The sequence below is a fragment of the Tubulanus polymorphus genome, chromosome 2 (genome assembly GCF_964204645.1).
Source record: "Tubulanus polymorphus chromosome 2, tnTubPoly1.2, whole genome shotgun sequence".
Lineage (NCBI taxonomy): Eukaryota > Metazoa > Nemertea > Palaeonemertea > Tubulaniformes > Tubulanidae > Tubulanus > Tubulanus polymorphus.
Window position 1 is genome coordinate 3,328,883 of NC_134026.1, and position 21,243 is coordinate 3,350,125.

Genomic DNA, 21,243 nt, shown 5'->3' on the forward strand with positions numbered 1-21,243 from the left:
TATGGGGACAAATAAATCGGGTATCGTCTTTTTTTCTGCCAGGATTGAGCTAATACTGGCTAAATATGGTTCCATCATCGCCAATTAATGCTTATGGCATTTAACCTCATTCGACAACTCACTGGCAGACGATGGACTCGTTTTAGAGTCTATGGATAAAGTCTTGGATCAGGGGTGGATCCAGGAAAGGTTTTCCGTACTGTAATGCTGAATGTATATATATGAAAAAAATGCGTACAAATTTTATGCGTACGTTATAAATGAATGATCCCTTACTACGCTAAACCATGCCAAACGAGGTCACTTTTACGTCTTTAGGGCACTTTTATACGTCTACGGATTTAGGGGCATCTCCAAGTAGCTCGACGGTATTGCAAAACCCTCGGACATCCCCCCTGGGTCCACCCCTGTAGATAGTGGTTAACTCCTTGATGATTTATTTAAAACAAATTTCGACCTGTTGATAAATTTTCGGCTTTTTTAATTGTGGAACATATATATATACTCTCGATGTCTTTGACCTGGTCCAAATCGTAAAAACATCTGAAAGAGTTATCATAAGTTCTTAACTTCTTGCACATAATAAATAATAGCTTTTGGCAGTTTTTAAGACGATTAATAGAAACCTCGGTGACGACAGTTAATAATATATCATTTGATCGATAAATCGGGCCGACTTTTATGGCGTTACCTCAGTGGGTTGCGTGTAGCCGCGCCAAGTCTGTACTTAGGATGTCATTAGAAACAAAGAGCGGCAAATTGCGCTAGCGTGACGATTAGGCGCTAATAGCAAGAACGTGTTCGTAAGGCAAAATGTGTTCTCATCACGTGAAAACCTTTCGAAAAGTACCCGCTGATAACTTCCTAGTATCGCATGGGGAGCGAAAAAATTCTTTGCTAATAACTGTGATTTACGTCACACTTGCAGAATGCGCATTTTGGTGTTGGTACGAAAATAAAAGAACCGTACAATGATTTGCTTGAAATTGGTGCGATTATTTCTACCAAAAGCAAAAATATCTTGCAAAGGATGAAAGATTGGTACCATTAGTGTCAAAACAAAATTGTCAACAATTGATCAAAAACAAGGTTCCATCGGGTTTCGAACCCAAGACCTTCTGCGTGTTAAGCAGATGTGATAACCACTACACCATGGAACCAGTTGTTTTGTAACGGCGTTAGTTAACTACTTATTCATTCAACAATATATATTCAGATAAAGTTTTGTATCGCCAAAGTGAATATTCATAATTGAACATGTAAAATGTTTGTGAGAGTGAATTGACTGTGTCAAAACAATAGAAACTGGCGTAATGTGCACTTTTAATTCAGTGTTTATCTTGGGATTCGAACCTAATTGTAATTTTCTGTGAACATTGACCAAATATAGAAACATGGCGGACGAGGAAAATTTCTAAAACCTTTAGTCTTTATTCAGTTTTTCCCTAATAATTCGATATTTAAGGCTCTGTTAATCTCGATTTCACATCAAAAATGTCAAGTCTTTCGCTCCTCTCGTTAAACGTGTTGAAATCACGCGCCTGTACGAACAGTTTGCCTATGATTTCGTCAGTTATACGGAGGAGAAAATATGGAGTTTCTGCTGGCGGTGGTGGTGGTGGGGCTGCTGCTGGAGGTGGGGGAAACGCTGTCAGTGGTAGAAGGTACGTATAATAAAACTGAGATTATTTACAGAATTTTTCAGTGACTAAAGTAAGCTTAAAGGGAGCAACTGCTGCAGTTTAGGTGTCCCTACTTCAATACCTAACCTCCTACCTAGTAAACCAGATTACTCTTATAGTTTAAAAACACTAGCGCCACACAGTTAGTTTACAAGTAGGTTCTTTCATAAGAAAAATGTTTTTCTTGTAGACTCGTTGAAGTTGGTGTTTTCGAAGAGCCAAAATTACAGGGAAAATATGAAACTGGACAGGTAAATATGGCTAGCATGCATGGTCATCCATTCGATTAGTTATCAGTTTGGGTGCAATTATTAAGTTAAGCAACCGTAGTGCAGTTTCCCACCTTTCTCTATCAAAAGTATGAAAAATCTGGTTTAATCCAGGCTGTAGATTCAATTTAACATGGAAGAAGGAAGACTGGTTATCATTTCTAGCTGTATTTTCTGATAGCATCATTCATTTTAAAACATATTCTTTTATTTTCTATTAGGTTTTGTTACACAAAGTTTTCGGCTACCGAGGAATTGTCCTGTTTCCATGGGTTGCTAAGGTTTACGACAAAGATATTAAAATGAATCAGAATGATCCAAATAGGTTTGTGTTGACGCCTTCAATATCAATATCGATGAAATAAAACATAATTAATAAAATGATTCTTCAAATATTGATACTATTTATTGTAGAAATCTTGATGATCCTAATGTTATATTGAATAAAGAAACACGCGCCCAGAGCCAAACTTATTACCAAGTTCTCATAGATTCGAGGGATTGCCCATTTATTGTAAGTCACATGAAAATCATCCTCGCTTGCCAGGGGTCAGGTATCACTCCCGAACTCGCTTCCACCAGCCCCCTGGCCTCATGAAGCGTGATTTCATTACTGGCGCTGTTGCGCATGACGTCATATATCGATTTGCGAAATACTTCCTTGTTCAGTAAAACGTTCGCTGATTGGTCTATTTAACGGGAAAACTATAGAAGCCTAAAGTCGTTTGTTACAAGCGCTGTGATTGGTACGACCGGATTCTGGTCGGCTAGTAACGACTCCAACGACTCGTGAGGTCAAGTGGTTCGGCGAACAGCTTTAGTGTAGTGGGTTCAAATCCCTTGACTGGTGAAGATGCATGAAAATGTAAATTTTTATTATCCCTCGATTGTCTGCCCAAATTATGAATCCCTGATTGCTGAAGTTTAGTTCATTGTCAATTACAAAGATGTTCGGTAATCCATCAACAAGACTCGCCAGTGGCTAATAATGATTGGGACTTAACTGTATATGTTGGGACCTTGAAAACTACAAATTTCACATCCAAGTTTCATGAAAAGTTATAGAAAATCTATTAAAATGTCTTTTTAAGCGTGCACAGTCAGAAGCCGTTACTTTCCTAGGAAATCAAGAAAACAGTCGATCCCTATATGCAATACCTGGTACGTATATGCGATTTCTAAAAAACTTCATAAACGTCTAATCTTTCTGAAAAATATCATATGAGGAGTGAATAATGTGAAGAAATGTTAATCTTTCGTGACAGGTTTGGATTATGTCGGTCATGAAGATGTCTTGCCATACAACTCTACCGAAAAACACCCGATTAAACACGAACTCTTTGAAAAATTTCTGATACACGATCCTGATAGTGGTGAGTTTATTGTATCATAGTAAACCCCTTTTATTCCATAGCGTTCGGACCAGATAAATTCCGTTTCAAAATAATATATACAGTAAAACCTCCCTTAATGAACTACACTAAACAGTGTTCCTGTATGTGTCAGTATATCTAGGCTGTTGTCAAATGATATATCCACCATTAATGGTTAATCACTGGGTAATTCAATTGAATGGTTACATATGTACCGTACTTATTGACTTAATTAATGACTTGCGTTACCACAAGGTGGCATGACATCAAGATACCTCTCCATAGCGAACACTCTTCCCCAGCAAACGTTTTCCAAGAACATAGGGTGTTTGTTGTAGAGAGGTTTTACCGTAAAAAGAAAAGGTTAAGAAATAAAAATATTTGTACTGCAAACATTGCCGAATGACCTGGAAGCACTGTATTAATGGGAATGAATCGTTTCAGATCCGCCGTTTATAGCCCGAGAGACTCTTCGGGCGTGGCAAGAGAAAAATCATCCTTGGTTAGAATTATCGGACGTTCATCGACAAACAACGGAAAATATTCGTGTTACTGTGATACCATTTTATATGGGATCTCGGGTAAGAACCTTTTTCATTTCATAAATTCCATCGTTCACTGGAATGAATTGTGTCGAGACTTAAGATTCCTCGTCGATATTGATAAGCCTTTTTCAATAATTTTGTAAATTCTCATTCTAGGAATCCCAGCAGTCCCAGATTTACCTAGTAAGTTCTTTGAATATCTACGGCGTTCTAAATATAAGTTATCTTTCGTTTGTAATTTTAGCGCGGCACAGTCAATTGTAATTTTTTGTAATTTAAGTGGCGCTATTGTATTCGTTTGGAAAACCTTTCCGATCAAACTGTTAGACTTCGAGAACGACACTGGAAAATATACAGTCTGACTGGAACTTTAGAAACTGTCCGCGGGCGAGGTGTAGTTGGCCAGGTATGAATTTATGAATCTCGTACAGGGTCCGTGCGACTCCTTCATTCTGTAAAAACTCCTTCTGAACCAAAATGCTTTTAAAGGTGCTTGAAACTCCTTTAATAAACTCCTTTAAAACTTCTTCAATTTTGAGAAATTAGAAATTTTTGTGGTGTTTGTATTGTATAGTAACTACCCCAAATTCAGTTCAGTCGGGACCAGAATTTTTTGCCCGATTAGGAGGTTACCGAATTTGGAGTTTCAATGTATAGGATGAACGTTTGCTTACAAAACCACAGAATTAGTGGTTTACTGAGATAAACAGTACTGATTTAGGAGTTTACAGTAATTGGAAATGATATGAAAGTGATACGGACAATGCCTCGAAATTTGAAATTTTCTCCTTCAAAACTCCTTATATTTTGGAATGATCAGTAGGGGCCTTGTAGAAGTCCTTTGAATATTATCCGTTAGAGCAGTCCAAAGTTTCTACCCTTGAATCTGCTTTACTAAACTCTTTCACATTTTGATACCTGCTTAACTTTATTTATTGTTATTTCACAGGAACCCAGTTTATCCAAGAAACAACCTGCCTTTCAATATAGCAGCCACGTATCACTACAAGCCCCTAGTGGACACATGTGGTAAGAATCTTAGAAATAAACTAAAAAGCTACTGTAGTATGTCATGAGTATTTCGTGATTGTCATGATCAATTGCTTTCTTGATGTTTATTTCAGGGGAACATTTGAAATGGAACGCGAGGATGGAACAACTTTTCAATGTATAATACCGCCATTTTTACTTGAGAGTAAAAGGAACGAAGATCAGCCTCAGAAGTTTTCATAATTCATGCTGCGTTACTTGCCCGTACTCATTACTGCCTGAAACTAACTAACTGAATATTTTTATCCAATTCTGTAATAAGAATAACATCCAAAGACCAAAATTTATTATCATCGTGTATATCTTTGTTTCTGATATAGAAAACTGTATTCTTAAGGTTAACAATAATATTTCCTAACTGGAAATGACTTCGTTATTGCATTCACCGCAGGATTTAATCTCCAGTCGTGAGAACCTAATTTATTTCTTTCAAGGTTTTATTGCTCAGTTATGGATATTTATTTATCGATGTGCGTGGTTATGATTTGTTTTATTCATGGAATGTCTAGGTTGCTACTAATGTCATGAACGCTAAGATCGCGTGTGATAGTGTATGCGGGTATGTTTGTAAACACATAACTTGGAGTGTATTTGTAAATAAAATGTAAATTGTATGAGTAATTATGTCATTCAATGGTCTTAGCTTTATTTTTTGTGGAATCATTATCAACAAATCGTGGATTGTCTTAATATATCCAAGGACTGCAGACTGGGTTTTCGACACCAAGCAATAAACTGTTATATAATTCCTGAGTAGAGGAGCCTAACCAGTATTACTGTGTACTGCCAGATAAGTAGATTTTCTGGTCTCCTGTCTTGCATGAGGGTTGAATAGATATGATTAGAATGCATTGGAAATAAGGTAGATTGCCATATTATGACTAGAGAGTTGATAATGAGAGTGAAATGAGCTTTCATAGCACTGCTGATTTCTCTGTCTGGTTTGTCTCTGTCGGCTGAATATAAAGTAGGCAGGTGTAATTGTTTACACAAAGGATTAAAACCGGTATTGAACCAGTACTGTTTATTCCAACAGTTGTAGGTTTTCATTAAGGTCAATACACAGAATAGGACATTTAAACACTGCTATATATGATATTGCACATACCACAGTCATGGAGACTTCTTTGATATAAAGTTTGGTAGGTAGGTAGGTAGGTTAGTCACAAATATTCATTTGTTTGTTGTATAAAATTAATACAGTTATAATACTTTTTCATTGTAATGTAGTGGTAATCTAGATAACTGAATGTGAAGTAATCTAGATAACTGAAGCCAGTTTCTATATCTGTACATTTAAGTCACAATAATGATCAAGTTGATTTGCTTTGAAAGAAATATCTTACGGATTGATGAATTTCATGCTATATTTCAGAATTTGTGGTTTGTTGTGGCACTATTAAGTATTGTATCATTCAAAATCTGAAAATGACTGGGCAAGATTTGTTGGGCAAAGAATTGCACAATGCAAGACTGCGTCTGTTGAGCCCTATAACAGAAGAGGGTTCACTTTTCGGATCTCCAACTCCACGAGGAAGAAGTATGATCCTTCTGACCAGTCAAGTTCCTGGTACGCCTTATTCTTTACCGAGTTCAGCTAGGATGCCTCCAATATCTCCGAATAACCATCAACCACAACAGGGTCGTATATTACCAGCCGTACCAGTAATGTACACATCTCCTGAACTACAATCGTTGGTTTCACAATATCTCGGTCAAAATACATACGGCCACTACAACCTGACGCAAACACAACACGGGTCTCGAATGTACTGTCAATGCTGTGAACCGATGAACAAAATAAACCGTTCGAAAAAACGAAAATTACGAGGCGAACAAGAAGAACCATTAGTCGAAGAGATTCCGTCTGGTTCTAGGGAACTTGTCCCTCTTGGACAATATTCTAGGACTAATACGGAGTTGATAAACGCGGCGCGACCGGGTGAATTCCCGAATTACTGGACGGAAGGTTATTTCCCGGCGTCGATACGGCGTTACGACGGCTGGGATGAAAGAACCGCCCCGGGAAGTGCTTCACTGACATTCGGTTACAGTCCGCGTAGATTCGATCATCGCTACAGCAGTGACGATTATGATATGTCTCTGGGGGGAGAAAGTGAAGTGGATCGCCACATTAAAGAAGATCTCATTCAAGCTGCCTCAAAGTATGACTCCTCAATGGCCAAACTTCAAGACACGGTGGATAGCTTCAAGGGCTATCGCAAAACCAACAGAGTTTCATTTGAGTAAATAATTTGAGACATCTATAAAATAGCATTCGTATTAACATAAAATATAAAATAACACAAACTATTTATGTATAGACACACTAAGTATAAAATATATTATTCTATCAAACGGCATTATTGTATTTTTGTTACAATAAAAAAAAATAAACATCATTATGCAGTCTGAAAGTCTCAATGGTTTCTGAAATGTCACACAAACACGGCATACGGGAATGGCTTTGAGAGGAATGCCAGATTGCTGTTGGGATATGAATACATTTCTGGTTTAATGGTCAGAATATTATTCTAACATGATATGCCATCAAGTACAGCACATGAATAAATGTCATGGAAAAATGAATACTTGTAATACGTATGTGAAATATTCAGAACATCTACATAAAGAATGGGTTTCGATCCCAAACTTTGTAGCAACATACTAAATCATTGGAATCGAATACCAGTAATAAGCTGGTCTGTCTCGTAGCGGTAGTAAAGATATATGAAAATATATAAAGATATAATACGATATAGCAAATATCTATCATCGATCACAGTTTTTACGATGAAAAATCTTACAAAAACTCCTCTTAAAAAATTTCTTTAACAAGCTTAAAATACAACAATGATACAAAGCTCTACTGACACTTTCATTTATCAAAAAATGTAAATTTTGTTTCGATATTTTTAAGCATTGAATTGCACACATTTACATTGCGTAAATAATATCTTCAGATCTGATATCTTACGAGTCCTATTGGGGACTTATGTAACTTACTCCTCTTTGGAACCGTGTTTAATGGTTCTGGTGAACTCGATGTAGTTGAATTTTCCATTTTGGATCGGAGCACCATCAAATATATCATCAACCTAAATGCATAGAAGTGAATGCGTACAGTTTTGGGTAATGGATAACCAGTACACTAGGGGTTTCGGATTAGACATTTCATGGCTAAGATAGGCTGGATATCAGACCTATTTCAATAGACGATATGCCACTGGTATATGTGATGCAACAAGTGATTTAATGTTTTCTAAAACTGCATTAATTTATTCCAACGTCCATCCTCCCTCGCCAGGGATTCAAACCTAATGGCATTCCAAGATTCTTCCATGGTACTAAACCTTCGTTCGAATGCCGGCAGAAGGAGGATGTCAATAACCCGAAGTATAATCACATCGAGTTGGATGAAACCATCAGTTTCGATTTTCATAAGTGGAACTTTAGTTTACCAGGGCTATCAAACTTTCAATAAGAGGTGATAATCAAAGCACTCCTCTACAATAACTCCCCTCTACCAAACAACCAATTTAAAAAAATAATTTTTCTTACTTGTATCTTTTTCAAGTACTATAGATTACTTTTTTGTGTTACAATATGAAAATATTTCTTACCACTGCGTCAGTCAAGCGGTCGCCCATTGAAGTGAGTAATTCACGAAGGTACTCTTCATCAACAAATCCTGCAGTAATGAATGAAAGATGATGTTATCATTCGGGAAATAAAATAACGATATCAGGAATTTTCATGGTGTTTTAAAAGAGAAAATTTCAAGGAATTGTCTGCATCACTTTCGTAGGGACCCTGTAAATTTTTTACAATGACATACCAGTTCCATTCGGATCAAAACAACCGAATGCATTCTTAATAACATCTTCAGGATCCGTTCCATTGAGTTTCTCTCCGAACAAAGTCACAAACATAGTGAAATTGATCGGGCCAGGAGCTTCCTTTATCATTTCATCCAAATATGAATCTGTAGGATCTTTTCCTGAAAATACGATGAAAAAATTTCTAATAAAAACATAGACTTTAGGGTGGTTTTAGGCATAACAACTAATCTGAACCCTTATAAATATTCTATGAAACTACCCTTGAAGTAACAGCTCTAAGCAGATACTAGTTTCTAAGTATCTATCTGTTGATCCTGAAGGGCACCGTGACAACATCTGGAATTCAGACTAAAGCAGATACTCACCTAGGGAACCCAACATATCATGTAAATCCTCTTTGTCTATAAATCCATCCCTATTTTGATCGATCATGTTGAAAGCCTCTTTGAATTCTTGAATTTGCGACTTGTCAAACATCGCGAACACGTTGGAATTTGTATGCTGAGCGCGTTTCTTTGTCGTGGACTTTCTAGTTTTACGGCTAGACATTTTGCTTTCTTTACTCTCAGTATAGAAATATAAATGTTACCTGGAAGAAAAATAAGAGGCACATATCAAATAAGTAGATTTTTAGCTGTGCTGCAAACTTAATTTTTCAGCTGATGACCAAAAACGGAAAGTAAACAAAACTACCCAGAAGTTCTTCGAAATGAAACCGAAATAATATATGAGGCCGGCTAGTATTTTCAGCTCCAATCGAACTCACTTGTCACTTAGTATAAATTGTATGCAACGCAACGAGCTGCCCTTCTGTCACTTCCCTTTCTGTGCGACTTCTACCACGGTTCACTGAACAGCTGACGGGTGGCTCCATCTGTGTGTTCTAATTCAAAACGGATTCAGGACGCATTAAAGTTTGGATTATATGTTTACATTGAATCCCTGGTATATCTATTTTTATTATTTCTATGTAGCAGTATTCATTTTCAACTTGACAGTATTTTTATGACATAAATGTTACTTTTCTGTTGAAATAAAACAAATTTAAATTGGATATGAACTGAAGAATGTTCACTGAATATTGACAATCAAAAGTGTAGGATGTTCACAGAAAAATGTGGAGCGGTCGAATCAAAATCAAATCAAAGCATAAAGCATTTTTGGGTAATTCTATCTTCAAACAAACGACAAAATAATGAATGGGTCGTCAATGTCGACTCCGTCTGGGCAAAAGCCGAAAACACCAAAAAAACCTGGCTCGAATATTCCAAATGGACACTTGATTTTACACCCGAAGTGGAAAGGTTCGAAACTTCAACAAGTTCTGCAAAGTAAGACCAAGAGCTCTATTTGCCATTAATTCTTCATGGCCTCTTCTAAATCTAGACTCACAGAGGTATGCCGGTGATAATTATTCTTTTTTTTAGATTCTGTGAATGTACTTTTTCAAGATCACCAAACGATTGTCGATATTTTTCCGACCAGTAACATCGGTGTAATATATCTAACGGAAAGTGATCTTGCGACGGGAACTATGTATAAACAGAAATTATGGAAACTAAGAAAAGTGAGAATGTGTTATCAGTTGCCTGTTGTACAACATTGAATTTGTTGGCAATTTTTTAGATTATTTTTCTGTCATGATAAATTATTGAAACTTACAGAGTGATACAATGAGGGGTATTGTAATCGCAGAGAAAACCACATTTTCATCGCAGTATTACCAGCCATTACAAAAACTGGTGGTATTCGAACTCGGGCTTACCCTTCTTCCTGTTACATGTCAATCAGAGGCCGCTGGATTACTTATCAACATGGTAAGAAAACACTTTTCGATAATGTTACGACGGAAATTCCAGGTACCGGTACGATGGATGCTTGTTACGACAGACTCCTGATATACCTAAGCAGATTTCTCATTCCCTGAAACTAATTGTAAAAAAAGGATCGAAGATGTCTTCATCTACATTAATTTCTTCTTTATGTAGTGTTTATTAGATGGAAAATCTAATGGGAATCAATTTCTACAGCGCCGTAAACAACCACCCGTTGATGAAGCATTGTTGAACAGTGTCCTTCTTATTCCTGGTATCGGAGATGTGAAAGCCAGAATGTTGCTACAAAAATTTCACAGTAAGCCAGGAGAAAATATACATAAAATTTATCCCTGCATTCATTGCTTATCAATTCGGATTGTTCCATTGCATAATTGCAATTTTCAGGTTTGAAAGGAATCTGCGATGCCTCAGTTCAAGTACGTATGCTATAGCTGACATCAAGTTGTCTTGCTTGATTTATCATCATACTCAGTAGTTCACCATAATTTATCTGATTATTGCAGGATTTATCTGCTATACTCGGTAACGCTCCAGCCCAAAATATCAAGTCTTTCTTCACAAAACCGACTCCAGTCAGTAGGCCGACTTGAAAAGTTTGAAGCGAGGTTCAGTTTTGGGTAAGAAGAATTACGGTATTTTTTGCCTAACAAATTAATTATCATTGATTATGTAGATTTAACAATTTGTTCCGATACATTTAATGACAATGGAGCTTTTCATGTTTTATTGTTTATAGAAAGACGAACGTTGAGCTGTCCTCTTAACCTCTAAGAAGATCCTATGAAGATCCAGCTCCGAACATGAAACTGATTGGTCAATATAAGGAAAGACCTCCCATAAATGTAAAACACCTCCTAAAGCGCATAAATATCTTTATTGTTATGTTTTATTAAGGAATTACAGTGTATAATTATAGTGTGTATTATAAAATAATTATAAGATATCAATAAAATCTACGAAAGTACAAGCATTTATTAATGTAAAATATAATCACAGTCGAATTTGCTCTATATAAACTAAGTTATGTAACATTTTGTTCTCAATATATTTAAAATATTGCATCGAAAACTTGATTTGGTTTTTAAACGAAGTAACATTTCTTCAGACGAAGCATCGTAAACATAATCGAACATACATGTATTATCAAAAATACTGTATTTTTTGGTACTATCTATCAATCTAATCCCGTTTCTTATCTACGCGCCCATAGTATATAATAGCTATTGCATTGGTTAGATTCAGCAGGAAACCAACAACAAAGTTTGACATCAGGACAACATCCCCGGTCAACAGGAGCGTGGTCACTATACGAGCTGAAAAATTACATCAAAACATATTAATGATAATAATAATAATAATAATTTATTGAGCCTAAAGCCCATACAAAATATGCTCATTGGCTTTACAATATAAAGACACAATTTAAACATAAAGATAGAAAAAAAAACAATTTATATCATTAGTTAAAAGCTTTAGTGAACAAATGGGTTTTAAGTTGCGATTTAAAAACATCAGTAGAAGGACTAGATTTAATTGCATCTGGTAAGGAGTTCCAAAGTAGTGGGGCGGAGTAAGAAAAGGCCCTGTGACCCGCAGAGACTAGATTGACACGAGGGATGACTAGAAGTGATTGACTGTTTGATCTTAACACTCTAGAGGATGCCTTGTATTGCACTAATGATTTCAAATATTGTGGGACCTGACCATTCAAGGATTTATAAGTAAGGATCAAGATTTTAAATTGGATGCGGTATTTGATTGGTAGCCAATGCAGATCGTGTAGTACTATATTATATATAGTACATGTACTAGCAAAGAACCAGTCCAAGGACGTTTAAAGTACCTATACTGTTTCTTTATCAAACTGCTAATTGAAAGTAGACGATGAACGCAGTTACTGAGTTACACCTTGGTTACAAACGATATCGCCTAAAAGAACAGCATGCGTAGTGGCGTCTAAAATGGTCCAAAAAATCTATCTAAAGTACGCATTAACACGGCCAGTATCTTTCATTTGGTACCAGAAACATGTTAATGCATTACATGTGACAAAGTTTCACCGTTAGTCTCTTATAGTGTAGATGACAACGTCGAACCGAGTCCTCTTGTGTCATGATGTACTACTTATAGAATATAAAGAAAAAGGTTATCTACTTACTACCACTAGTACATGATGCTATACTCCATGATACTAGACTCACTTGACCAGCTTTCTTCGACGAATAGATTTTATAAAACTGCGTTAGTTTACTACCACAAATCATTGGCATATTCATGCTCTGAAACAGTGTTGGAAAAAAAATCAAAGATTTAATTTTGATTTAGATTTCATTCATAATTCTCTGATAAGAATAACAATTTTAATCAGTTTCAGATACAAATGTTAGATCTTCTTAAAAGCAAACTCCCTTTTACTTACGATTATTAATCCCATGATGACTTTTGGCCAAAATCCCAAGGCTATTGAGATAGATAGTGCTAGGTATCTTAATAATTTATTAAGAATAAAAACAGTTTATAGAGGTTGTTGAGTGGCACAAATAAAATTGACCATTTTGAAACTTCGACTTCAATGTAAAGGATACACTACAGCTCCGAACAACATGAAAGGTTGAAACATTTTTCGATAATGTACAATAAGAATTAACACTATAACGTCTAGAAATAAAAAGTTAAGTTAGACACAAAGTTAGCATTAATTTCGATAACTTAGGTTATCTATGATTTTCAAACAAATTGTACCTTGTAAAACTAGAAGTGTATATTCAAAATATGTGCTTAAAGGGTATGAGTTTGCCAAACCATAAGTTAGATTTACTGTATAGCTGAAAAATAAGGTATCAACTTAGGTCTCAATCGATAGCAACTTTGAATAGAAAAAAAATACTCTCTAATTCCTAAACTCACCACCAAAATTCCATCATGACGCTAGGGAGACTAAGCCCTTTGCTGCTGCCCGATTTCAGAATGTTGTAAATCTGAGGAACTTTCAGAAAAAGGCACGCTATCACAACTGCCGCTCCGAGCATATCGCACACAGCCTTTGTGTCCATATTGTTGTTAGTTGATCAGTCGTTTTCTTCAAACTTAAAAAGACCAATATTCAGGAGGGTGAATAGGATGCAGATTATATTTGGATATATATTAATAATAATAATAATAATAATAATAATAACAATAATAATTCATTTTCTTTTATAGCGCATTTCTATAAAATAATCACAGCGACCAGTGAAAACAGGTCACAGGAAACAAATAAAAAATTGGCAAAAAATACACATGCAATTCTAATCGTTTCAATGCAAAGTTCTCTCATTTTTCAAAAAATTTTAAACATTTTAATTAAGGATGCTCGCCTGCTTAGGATTTCTTTTACAAAAGAGAAGTTTGAAGGATCAACAAAAATCGAGTTCAGATCGGTCGACGACCTTGGAAAATAAACATTGTCGCACGTGTCAAGAGGTTTGATATCGAAATTCTCAAACATGAAAGGGGTAACTCCGGGAATAGTCTTTTTGCTCAACATACTGACACCGAGCACATCAGAGCACAGTACTTAAAACAAAACATTTGTACCGTGTCAATATACGTAAATAATCGAAATTGAGCGCCTTTTTCTTCCCCAAGGGGTATCAATATAGGAGCAAACCTCGGAGTTATCCGTATTGTCCAGTACCTGGCAAGCGAGTAATGAACAATCGCCATTTTGACAGTTGTTAAGGACGCGATCATCGAGACTTTCAAAACTTCAGAAAATGTCTTCTAAGAAGTCGAGAACTGCTAAATCGGACGAGAAGAAAGGTCGTAGATCTGAAGAGACTACTCCTCAACTTACAACTGAATCACCAGAGAAAAAGAGCGGCACTGAAAGTGCCACTCCTGGGCCTGGAGAAGAATCAACTGAAATTCCAGATGTGAAAACTAATGATACTGCTGAAACTTCACCCACACCACCATCCGAACCGGTTGTGTATGAAGAACCAGTCCTTACAAAGTTGATTGTTGAATGGTAAAGTTTTGTAAAATGCCACCCTCTATTCTATTAAAAAAAGAGTCAAAGAGATAAGAGAAAAATGAAGATGGTGTTTAGGTTTGGGTTCGTTTAAGGGCTAGGGTTTGGTGTATTGGGTTTGTACTATACGGTTAAAACATTCAGCAGTTTGTGTTGAACCTCAGTGGTCTAGCGGGTTGATGCCGCCATCACTAAAGACCATATTCCAAAAATGCTGGTTTTCATGTTGTAACTTAGGCCTAAAAGCTGAATTTGTTTTTATGTGTCAACAATTACTCTTTTTGTTGAAGTTATGAAGGAGATAAAGAAAAAGGTTTATATGATGGTGAGGGAGTGGCCAAGTTTGCCGGTGATCATCAATATGAGGTAGGCCTCCTGAATTTCTCTTTAGACCAATAGTCTGTTGATGAGCATTAACAACATTGAAAATTCTTTTTGAAATGAAAATGAATTTGTTTATTATTGAATTATTCAGGGAAAATTTTCTGAAGGTGTCATGCATGGAACAGGTACCTACACCTGGAGCGATGGAGTTGTATATGAGGTCTGTATTAATTACATGTTATGAATGATGTTACTGTAGATTTTCGAGTGATTGAACTTAGAACCGATAATCAAGACCCACTCTTCTTTTTTCAGGGTGAATTCTATCAGAATCAAATTACTGGAAAAGGGGTGTATACTTGGTCAGATGGCAGGTAATCGTTTTAGTTCTGAAGTAAACCTCGCACCATCAACTATAAAAAAAACTATTTAGGCAACATTTGAAATGAATAATTGCAGCACGTATGAAGGAGAAGTTGTAAGTGGAATAAGACATGGATTCGGAACGTGGAAATCTAAAGACGGTGAGAAGAGTTACACGGGTGAATGGTTATTTGGAAAAAAACATGGAAAGGTAAATCCAGTAGAGCACAGGGCCCTGGCGAAAACATTTTTAACCCCAGTCTGGAGTTATTTTTTATGAATCTTGTTTCATCGGTCCAAAATTATCCGCTCTAACTATAGCCTATGTGTCACTGTATCTCTGATGAACCAATTTGAATAGACTTATCGATCACTGATTTCAGGGAAGAATGAACTATGATTCGGAAGGAAATACGTTCCACGAAGGAGATTGGGTGAAGAATATTCGTCACGGTTGGGGTACGCGTAAATACCCGTCCGGTAATGTTTACGAGGGTATGTGGTTCGGAAATGTACGACACGGTGAAGGGACGATGAGATGGTTGGATCGAGATGAAATGTATACCGGCCAATGGGAGAACGGTATTCAGGTGTGTATTAAGACCAGTCTAAGACGGTCTTGGTTCTAGCTAAACTAACAACTTGACACTAGATCAATGGACTTAAGGTACAACTGCACAGCTTGGCCCAGGACTAATAATTAATACATAAATTTTCAAGTATAATTGGATCAGTTGGGACTGATGAAATCGATCTGTTTACTGTATGAGAAATCCAGATTAAACATCCTATTTTGTATAAATTGATGTATGGATGGATCATAGATAATATCTGGATCAAATTAAGTAATATGTTTAAGTGAGTTTGACTGCATAGATTCATAAATTCTATCATTTCTTGGTTAAACTGACAGATTTTCCTAGGAGAGTCAAAGTTTTATTCTAATAAATTGGGAATCTTATTAGATGTCTTTGATGATTTCAGCATGGTACTGGTCAACATATTTGGTTTCTGCGACGCGTTCCTGGTTCTCAGTACCCGATGAGGAACATGTACGAGGGTCAGTTCGTTCGAGGATTACGTCATGGTTATGGTGTGTTCTACTACGCGAACGGAGCTCGATATGAAGGAGATTGGAAAGACAATATGAAACAGGGAAATGTAAGAAGAGTTTTATTCATTCAAGATTCAACGTTTAGCACCTATTAGTAAATACCGGTAGTTTCTTTTTTTCAAATAAAATTTTTTTCATTTAAGGGAAAATTCATCTTCAAAAATGGTCGTGTATATGAAGGTGTTTTTGAACGCGATCACATTGTGGAATATCCGTCTTTTTCAATAGATGGTATGAATACTCCGGATATGACTCTAATTAGGACCCGAACTCCGCTACCAATGGGTAAATGAATAACATTTTGAATATCGGATTCAATTTCCTAAACAGATTAAATCAACTGGAATTTAAACAAAAGTTTTTCTGGTTTTCAGAGAACATGTCTGTCCATAGTAATTTAAGTCAGAATACGATGAGTCCCAGCATCCAAGTTGAAGTCGATCGTTTGCTTCAGGAATTTCCAGACATCGACAGAGAAGAAGAAGCAAAACAGGTAAAACTTGAAATTCCTCCGGTTTATGAATTTCATTGCGCAAGACCCAAAAGGGGTTATTCGTGTCTAATGCTGTGGACATTGCATGTGCTGGTTAGATCAAAATTCTGCATTAAACTGATATGGATTACGATACATGAGTTTCACCATATCATTTGAAATAACTCACATATACTGGTAATGGTTTTGATATCTGTGTGGCATAAAACTAGCAATGTATAGACCTTATCTGAAATGAAATTAACTTAGAAAAAAAGAAAAGTTGAGAATTTGTTACAATAGAATCAATCTACTATTACCATCAAGTTTAAATTCCCTAAAATCATTCAGCTGGGATGATGTATTGTAGGTTTTGTTTGTTATGATGCGGTATATGACGAAATTGCGCAAGATTTATAACTTCTACAGCAGTCTCGGATACGAGGAAAGTCCTGATAACACATTTATCATGAATCGCATGCAGTTCTGGAGATTTCTTAAAGACTGTAAACTGCACCACCACGATGTCACACTTATTGAAATGGACAGATATATAGGTATGTAATAGAATTATTTTCAGCTGTGCGGGCTATTTGTGTTAAATGTAAGGAGTTTAGACGAATCGCTGATGAGATAATTGACAAAACTTTTTCCATTTCAGCTAAAATGAGTTCTGGTGAGGATATTGAAAAGATACACACTCCAGATAGGCAGATTCTGTTCCGTGAATTCGCGCAGTATTTGGTCGTTTTAGCCTATGTGATTTACCACGAACAACATGAAGAGAAGTAAGTCAATAATCTCTTAAACATCTGTCTTGGCAGACATTAATTTAAGATGCACCGTTTTCAACAACATCCATTATATTTTCTATTAGCGAGTGTGAAGAACCGGTGATGGCGTGGTGTTTCTCAAAAATAATATCCGATGATATTCTCAGGAATGCCTGTGCTGTAGGAGGTGAGTTCTGTTGCTCCATTTCAATGATTTTGAAATGACCCATTGGAATCACTTGCGTTGATTATATTCTCCATCAGGTCATTTCTACTATGAGCCACGAAGAGCTGTAAATGCACTTGTTCACGTCGATCAAGCTTATGAAGTCTACAAATCATTGTGCACCCCAACGAAGGTACAGAATTCAAGAATTCAGTTTGCGATATGAAAGATCTTTCCTTAATCCAATCTTTCACTCTTTTTACAGAGAAATCCGAATGAGAAAACTCTGAATATGAGGCAGTTTTTATTCATGCTAAAGGTACAGTAATTTTGGAATGAATGAATAGTAAACTTATTATCTGGGTATCGTTTTAAAATAGTAATAATAAATATAACATTCAATGTTTTCAGGACTATAAGTTAATTAATGAAGATTTAACTGCCAAAGCCATTGTAAACACCCTAGCTACTGATGATTGTAGTATTAAGGATGGAGAAGGTGCTATCAATTTGGAATTAGAGGTGAATTTGTTGTCATAAAGATGTTACATTGATGTTAGATTAACAGAAGTATTTCATAAAGATATATATTCAACGATTTTTTGTTTATGTTGTCGTCTATAGATGACATTTTTAGAGTTTTTCGAGGGTCTGGTCGGTTGTGCTCAGGTATTTGTAACGGAAGCTGTAGTGAAAGACCCTTCAACACCTCGACCGAGCACGACCCTCACTCGTGAACAGAGCATGATGTCATTACCTGTATCTGCAAGTAGAGGAGCTAGCCAGGTAAATATCTAGAATTCCTTATAGATATTTCTCTAGCATAACTCTTCACTAGTTACCATTGTTTCATGTATGTATCTTATCTACAGTTGCCACAAATTAAAAAGTTGTATTAAACCGATTTAGAACTCACTTTTTGTGTGATGGAGAAGACATTGGGCCTTGTTTGAGAAAGTGCATTCGTTTTAACCATTTTGCTTTTTAAAAGGATGTTTAAAATCGAAACTGAACTGAAAATTGATAACATTTTAGCAAACCTTTAACCTGATTTATCCATTGAGTACAGAGAGTTGTTGTGATCAGGATTTCTGATATTTGATTATGTTTTATAGATCGAAGAAGGTGCGGAAGATGGACATGAGTCACTTCCACCATCAGGAACCCCAGCTACGCAATCACCTGTCGTCAGAACGACATCTTCTATCGATGGAAAACCGGACGTACAAGCTTCGAACACGACAAACCCGCCGTCAGAATCCATCACCGATGTTAATCACGCAACCAGTCAACACAGCGCTAAAAATGTGGCGTCAGGTAACTGTGAATTTGTGATAAGTGCAGCTACTAAATTTCTACAAAATCAGCATGAAAATTTCATTTACCGGGTACTTAACGCCAATCATTAGTTTATTTGTTAAACATTCACGATTATGCGGAAAAAATATTGATATAGAATCTGGAAAAATACAGAATCTAAGATCCACTATGGCTTTAATTGATTAAAAATCAATACGAAATTAACTTTCAAGATTCTTTACATTAGACAGATTATCTGCATTTTCAATTACATATTTTGTTATTATCACCAATTACCCGGTATAGAAATTGGTGTGGATCAGAAGAAAAGTAATTCATTCACGAGTCCAGATCAGCAAACAAACGCCGGAGGAACGATCGATGACCAGGGTGGAGCGCGCAGTGTATTATCAGCTAATCAGTCGGAACAGGCTTCTTTGTATGATAGAACTGGAGCAGGTGTGTGTGCATTAACCGTTTCACCGCTGTCACAATTTCAACAACGTTTTTTTTTTCATGATTTTTGAAAACAATTTCAGAAACCGTCGATCAAGAAGGTGAAAATGTTGAAGACGAACTGGATGAAAACACTCGACAGTTTAACTTCTGGACTCATCAGGTTCACATATTTTACGTGCGCAAGTTTTTCCCCGCGGCCGATAAAATGAATTTATTACAGGAATTAGTGATGAAGAAGACAATCGATCCGACGGCACATTACGCCGATTGTTTGTTTTACGGCACCGAGCGACCTCGCGAACTGCCTCCGCCGCCCGAGGATGAACCTCAACCATCAGAACCAGAAACCGCAGTCGATGCACCGGAGGTTTCGGTCGAAGTTTCGGCGGAAGCTTAAACGATCAATCCCCAATTAATAAACCTAGTTTTATAGACGCTATGCTGTGTACTAAACTAACTGAAATGTCTTAATTACTATTTGAATGATGATTATGTTTGATGTATTATTTATTTTGTTGCTGCTTTCAGTTAATTCAGTCATTGAATATGAAAGAAGAAACATATATTCACTCATTAAAAATCTTTTGTTCGGTTACGGGCTGCTTCTATGCGTTGCTCCCTATCAATACATCTATACACCTTGGGATTATTGATCTCAACTAGTATTTGAATGAACTCTCGGTTTCAATTTAAAACTGTAAAAGCCAAACTCAGTTAATTATCGAATAAAACACTCAAATCCGTGTAAACTGTAGATGAGAAGCCTCACAATAGAATGTTACATTATAGAATTTGTTAAACTCTGTTATTTCGTTATTGTCGCTGGTCGGTTATGTTGTATAAATTTTTGCAATGTTTATCTTATCACTACTGTGACTGTACATGTATATCAGTGCCCTCGACATTTCCTTCCCGTACATGAATATTTCTAAGGTTTCCAGCGTAATGAATAATCTAGTTAATGTGATCGGGTGAAATGTCACTTGATGTCTCATTTGCCTCATACAGAGAGCTATTACATCAGGAATACTATAAAATGAGCCGTTATAAACCTTCGTGTATTACATCTGTTCCATCCTATTCCATAAATTACCAAACATTTCTATTTGCATATCAATTACTCTTATCTTCCGATGGTAAAAAATGGTTTCAATTTGTCTATTTTTGGATAAAATATTTCTACTAGTTGTTATTTTTGTTGTATTTGCCTGTGATAGAAAATATTATCGTGTTGATTCAGGAAGTATGTATTGAACTCTGAAATAATGATTACCATTATGAAACATTTTTTGCCTCTGTTATTATTTTGCTTTTTTCACTCATGACATAATGATTTTCCGCTGAGGCCTGGATGCAATGAGTCATTTCACATAACAATGGACCAACGTGCAATGTGTATTATAGGACCCAGTCATGCGTGAATTGTTGAGCTTATTAAGGGTATTTTCCTAAATGCGAGGTTCTGATATCACATTTCATGATTCGATTTCGATCACATTTCGTTCTTTCACAACTGATCCAGCCTTACGTAACTTAAGAATTCAAGCTCTCATTTTCGGACGCAAATATTCAACGTTACTCTATTCGGCTATCCCCTATAGTTCAGGATACCGACTTTTAAGGTAGACTAGCTGATTTCTATGAAACGACTAATGTTTTCTA

General features: G+C 36.2%; 6 protein-coding genes and 1 non-coding gene across 11 annotated transcripts; 4 read left to right on the forward strand and 3 right to left on the reverse strand.

Annotated features, from left to right (window-relative positions):
- Positions 1–1,087: 1,087 nt before the first annotated feature.
- Trnav-aac (transfer RNA valine (anticodon AAC)) lies at positions 1,088–1,160 on the reverse strand. The gene has a single exon. It is a non-coding gene; the product is annotated as a tRNA-Val (tRNA).
- A 234-nt stretch (positions 1,161–1,394) lies between these two features.
- LOC141898722 (polymerase delta-interacting protein 2-like) lies at positions 1,395–5,531 on the forward strand. Of its 2 annotated transcripts, none has more exons than XM_074784783.1 (11): positions 1,395–1,664; positions 1,873–1,933; positions 2,173–2,276; positions 2,366–2,465; positions 3,043–3,112; positions 3,217–3,324; positions 3,769–3,905; positions 4,026–4,052; positions 4,150–4,275; positions 4,819–4,898; positions 4,994–5,531. In XM_074784783.1, exons 1-11 carry the CDS (start codon positions 1,495–1,497, stop codon positions 5,100–5,102), a joined length of 1,092 nt encoding a protein of 363 aa, XP_074640884.1. In that variant the 5' UTR covers positions 1,395–1,494; the 3' UTR covers positions 5,103–5,531. The 2 variants fall into 2 exon arrangements, with proteins under 2 accessions (XP_074640884.1, XP_074640885.1); XM_074784784.1 differs by having other exon boundaries at positions 4,035–4,052.
- Positions 5,532–5,782: 251 nt separating this feature from the next.
- Positions 5,783–7,276, forward strand: LOC141898440 (uncharacterized). 2 transcript variants are annotated; one of them, XM_074784320.1, is made up of 2 exons: positions 5,783–6,065; positions 6,295–7,276. In XM_074784320.1, exon 2 carries the CDS (start codon positions 6,348–6,350, stop codon positions 7,167–7,169), a length of 822 nt encoding a protein of 273 aa, XP_074640421.1. In that variant the 5' UTR covers positions 5,783–6,065; positions 6,295–6,347; the 3' UTR covers positions 7,170–7,276. The 2 variants fall into 2 exon arrangements, with proteins under 2 accessions (XP_074640421.1, XP_074640420.1); XM_074784319.1 differs by having other exon boundaries at positions 5,783–6,061.
- LOC141898442 (myosin regulatory light chain 2, smooth muscle minor isoform-like) lies at positions 7,253–9,620 on the reverse strand. Of its 2 annotated transcripts, none has more exons than XM_074784322.1 (5): positions 9,528–9,620; positions 9,127–9,350; positions 8,758–8,919; positions 8,543–8,610; positions 7,253–8,017 (listed from the first exon to the last, which is right to left on the reverse strand). In XM_074784322.1, the coding sequence occupies exons 2-5, from the start codon at positions 9,308–9,310 to the stop codon at positions 7,922–7,924; spliced, it is 510 nt and encodes a 169-aa protein (XP_074640423.1). In that variant the 5' UTR covers positions 9,311–9,350; positions 9,528–9,620; the 3' UTR covers positions 7,253–7,921. The 2 variants fall into 2 exon arrangements, with proteins under 2 accessions (XP_074640423.1, XP_074640422.1); XM_074784321.1 differs by having other exon boundaries at positions 7,254–8,017; positions 9,455–9,613.
- A 299-nt stretch (positions 9,621–9,919) lies between these two features.
- On the forward strand, positions 9,920–11,562 carry LOC141900043 (Fanconi anemia core complex-associated protein 24-like). Its single transcript, XM_074786745.1, has 7 exons — positions 9,920–10,092; positions 10,189–10,328; positions 10,426–10,578; positions 10,750–10,894; positions 10,984–11,015; positions 11,103–11,216; positions 11,336–11,562. Exons 1-6 carry the CDS (start codon positions 9,957–9,959, stop codon positions 11,187–11,189), a joined length of 693 nt encoding a protein of 230 aa, XP_074642846.1. The 5' UTR covers positions 9,920–9,956; the 3' UTR covers positions 11,190–11,216; positions 11,336–11,562.
- LOC141900044 (solute carrier family 66 member 3-like) lies at positions 11,514–14,026 on the reverse strand. 2 transcript variants are annotated; one of them, XM_074786747.1, is made up of 7 exons: positions 13,935–13,980; positions 13,507–13,685; positions 13,342–13,424; positions 13,185–13,257; positions 13,019–13,085; positions 12,758–12,878; positions 11,514–11,912 (listed from the first exon to the last, which is right to left on the reverse strand). In XM_074786747.1, exons 2-7 carry the CDS (start codon positions 13,650–13,652, stop codon positions 11,779–11,781), a joined length of 624 nt encoding a protein of 207 aa, XP_074642848.1. In that variant the 5' UTR covers positions 13,653–13,685; positions 13,935–13,980; the 3' UTR covers positions 11,514–11,778. The 2 variants fall into 2 exon arrangements, with proteins under 2 accessions (XP_074642848.1, XP_074642847.1); XM_074786746.1 differs by having other exon boundaries at positions 11,515–11,912; positions 13,956–14,026.
- Positions 14,027–14,320: 294 nt separating this feature from the next.
- On the forward strand, positions 14,321–20,797 carry LOC141898344 (radial spoke head 10 homolog B-like). The gene is made up of 19 exons (XM_074784195.1): positions 14,321–14,608; positions 14,902–14,977; positions 15,087–15,155; positions 15,251–15,309; positions 15,395–15,509; positions 15,682–15,888; positions 16,283–16,459; positions 16,556–16,697; positions 16,787–16,905; positions 17,255–17,441; positions 17,546–17,672; positions 17,762–17,844; positions 17,922–18,016; positions 18,089–18,142; positions 18,235–18,345; positions 18,448–18,609; positions 18,939–19,140; positions 19,429–19,581; positions 19,662–20,797. The coding sequence occupies exons 1-19, from the start codon at positions 14,355–14,357 to the stop codon at positions 19,976–19,978; spliced, it is 2,709 nt and encodes a 902-aa protein (XP_074640296.1). The 5' UTR covers positions 14,321–14,354; the 3' UTR covers positions 19,979–20,797.
- Positions 20,798–21,243: the final 446 nt, after the last annotated feature.

What these genes read in the sequence shown, in the direction of transcription:
- LOC141898344 (XM_074784195.1), top strand. Translation starts at nt 14,355, where the DNA reads ATGTCTTCTAAGAAGTCGAGAACTGCTAAATCGGACGAGAAGAAAGGT. An exon ending in CGCTAAAAATGTGGCGTCAG is followed by an intron (nt 19,141 to 19,428) that starts GTAACTGTGAAT and finishes TACCCGGTATAG; the next exon opens with AAATTGGTGTGGATCAGAAG. An exon ending in GTATGATAGAACTGGAGCAG is followed by an intron (nt 19,582 to 19,661) that starts GTGTGTGTGCAT and finishes AAACAATTTCAG; the next exon opens with AAACCGTCGATCAAGAAGGT.
- LOC141900044 (XM_074786747.1), bottom strand. Translation starts at nt 13,652, where the DNA reads ATGGACACAAAGGCTGTGTGCGATATGCTCGGAGCGGCAGTTGTGATA. An exon ending in GTCATGATGGAATTTTGGTG is followed by an intron (nt 13,425 to 13,506) that starts GTGAGTTTAGGA and finishes CTTATTTTTCAG; the next exon opens with CTATACAGTAAATCTAACTT. An exon ending in ATGTTGTTCGGAGCTGTAGT is followed by an intron (nt 13,086 to 13,184) that starts GTATCCTTTACA and finishes TAAATTATTAAG; the next exon opens with ATACCTAGCACTATCTATCT.
- LOC141898442 (XM_074784322.1), bottom strand. Translation starts at nt 9,310, where the DNA reads ATGTCTAGCCGTAAAACTAGAAAGTCCACGACAAAGAAACGCGCTCAG. An exon ending in TGATATGTTGGGTTCCCTAG is followed by an intron (nt 8,920 to 9,126) that starts GTGAGTATCTGC and finishes TCGTATTTTCAG; the next exon opens with GAAAAGATCCTACAGATTCA. An exon ending in TTTTGATCCGAATGGAACTG is followed by an intron (nt 8,611 to 8,757) that starts GTATGTCATTGT and finishes TCATTACTGCAG; the next exon opens with GATTTGTTGATGAAGAGTAC.
- LOC141898722 (XM_074784783.1), top strand. Translation starts at nt 1,495, where the DNA reads ATGTCAAGTCTTTCGCTCCTCTCGTTAAACGTGTTGAAATCACGCGCC. An exon ending in CGAGGGATTGCCCATTTATT is followed by an intron (nt 2,466 to 3,042) that starts GTAAGTCACATG and finishes TGTCTTTTTAAG; the next exon opens with CGTGCACAGTCAGAAGCCGT. An exon ending in GATACACGATCCTGATAGTG is followed by an intron (nt 3,325 to 3,768) that starts GTGAGTTTATTG and finishes GAATCGTTTCAG; the next exon opens with ATCCGCCGTTTATAGCCCGA.
- LOC141900043 (XM_074786745.1), top strand. Translation starts at nt 9,957, where the DNA reads ATGAATGGGTCGTCAATGTCGACTCCGTCTGGGCAAAAGCCGAAAACA. An exon ending in AATTATGGAAACTAAGAAAA is followed by an intron (nt 10,329 to 10,425) that starts GTGAGAATGTGT and finishes TGAAACTTACAG; the next exon opens with AGTGATACAATGAGGGGTAT. An exon ending in GTTGCTACAAAAATTTCACA is followed by an intron (nt 10,895 to 10,983) that starts GTAAGCCAGGAG and finishes TGCAATTTTCAG; the next exon opens with GTTTGAAAGGAATCTGCGAT.
- LOC141898440 (XM_074784320.1), top strand. Translation starts at nt 6,348, where the DNA reads ATGACTGGGCAAGATTTGTTGGGCAAAGAATTGCACAATGCAAGACTG.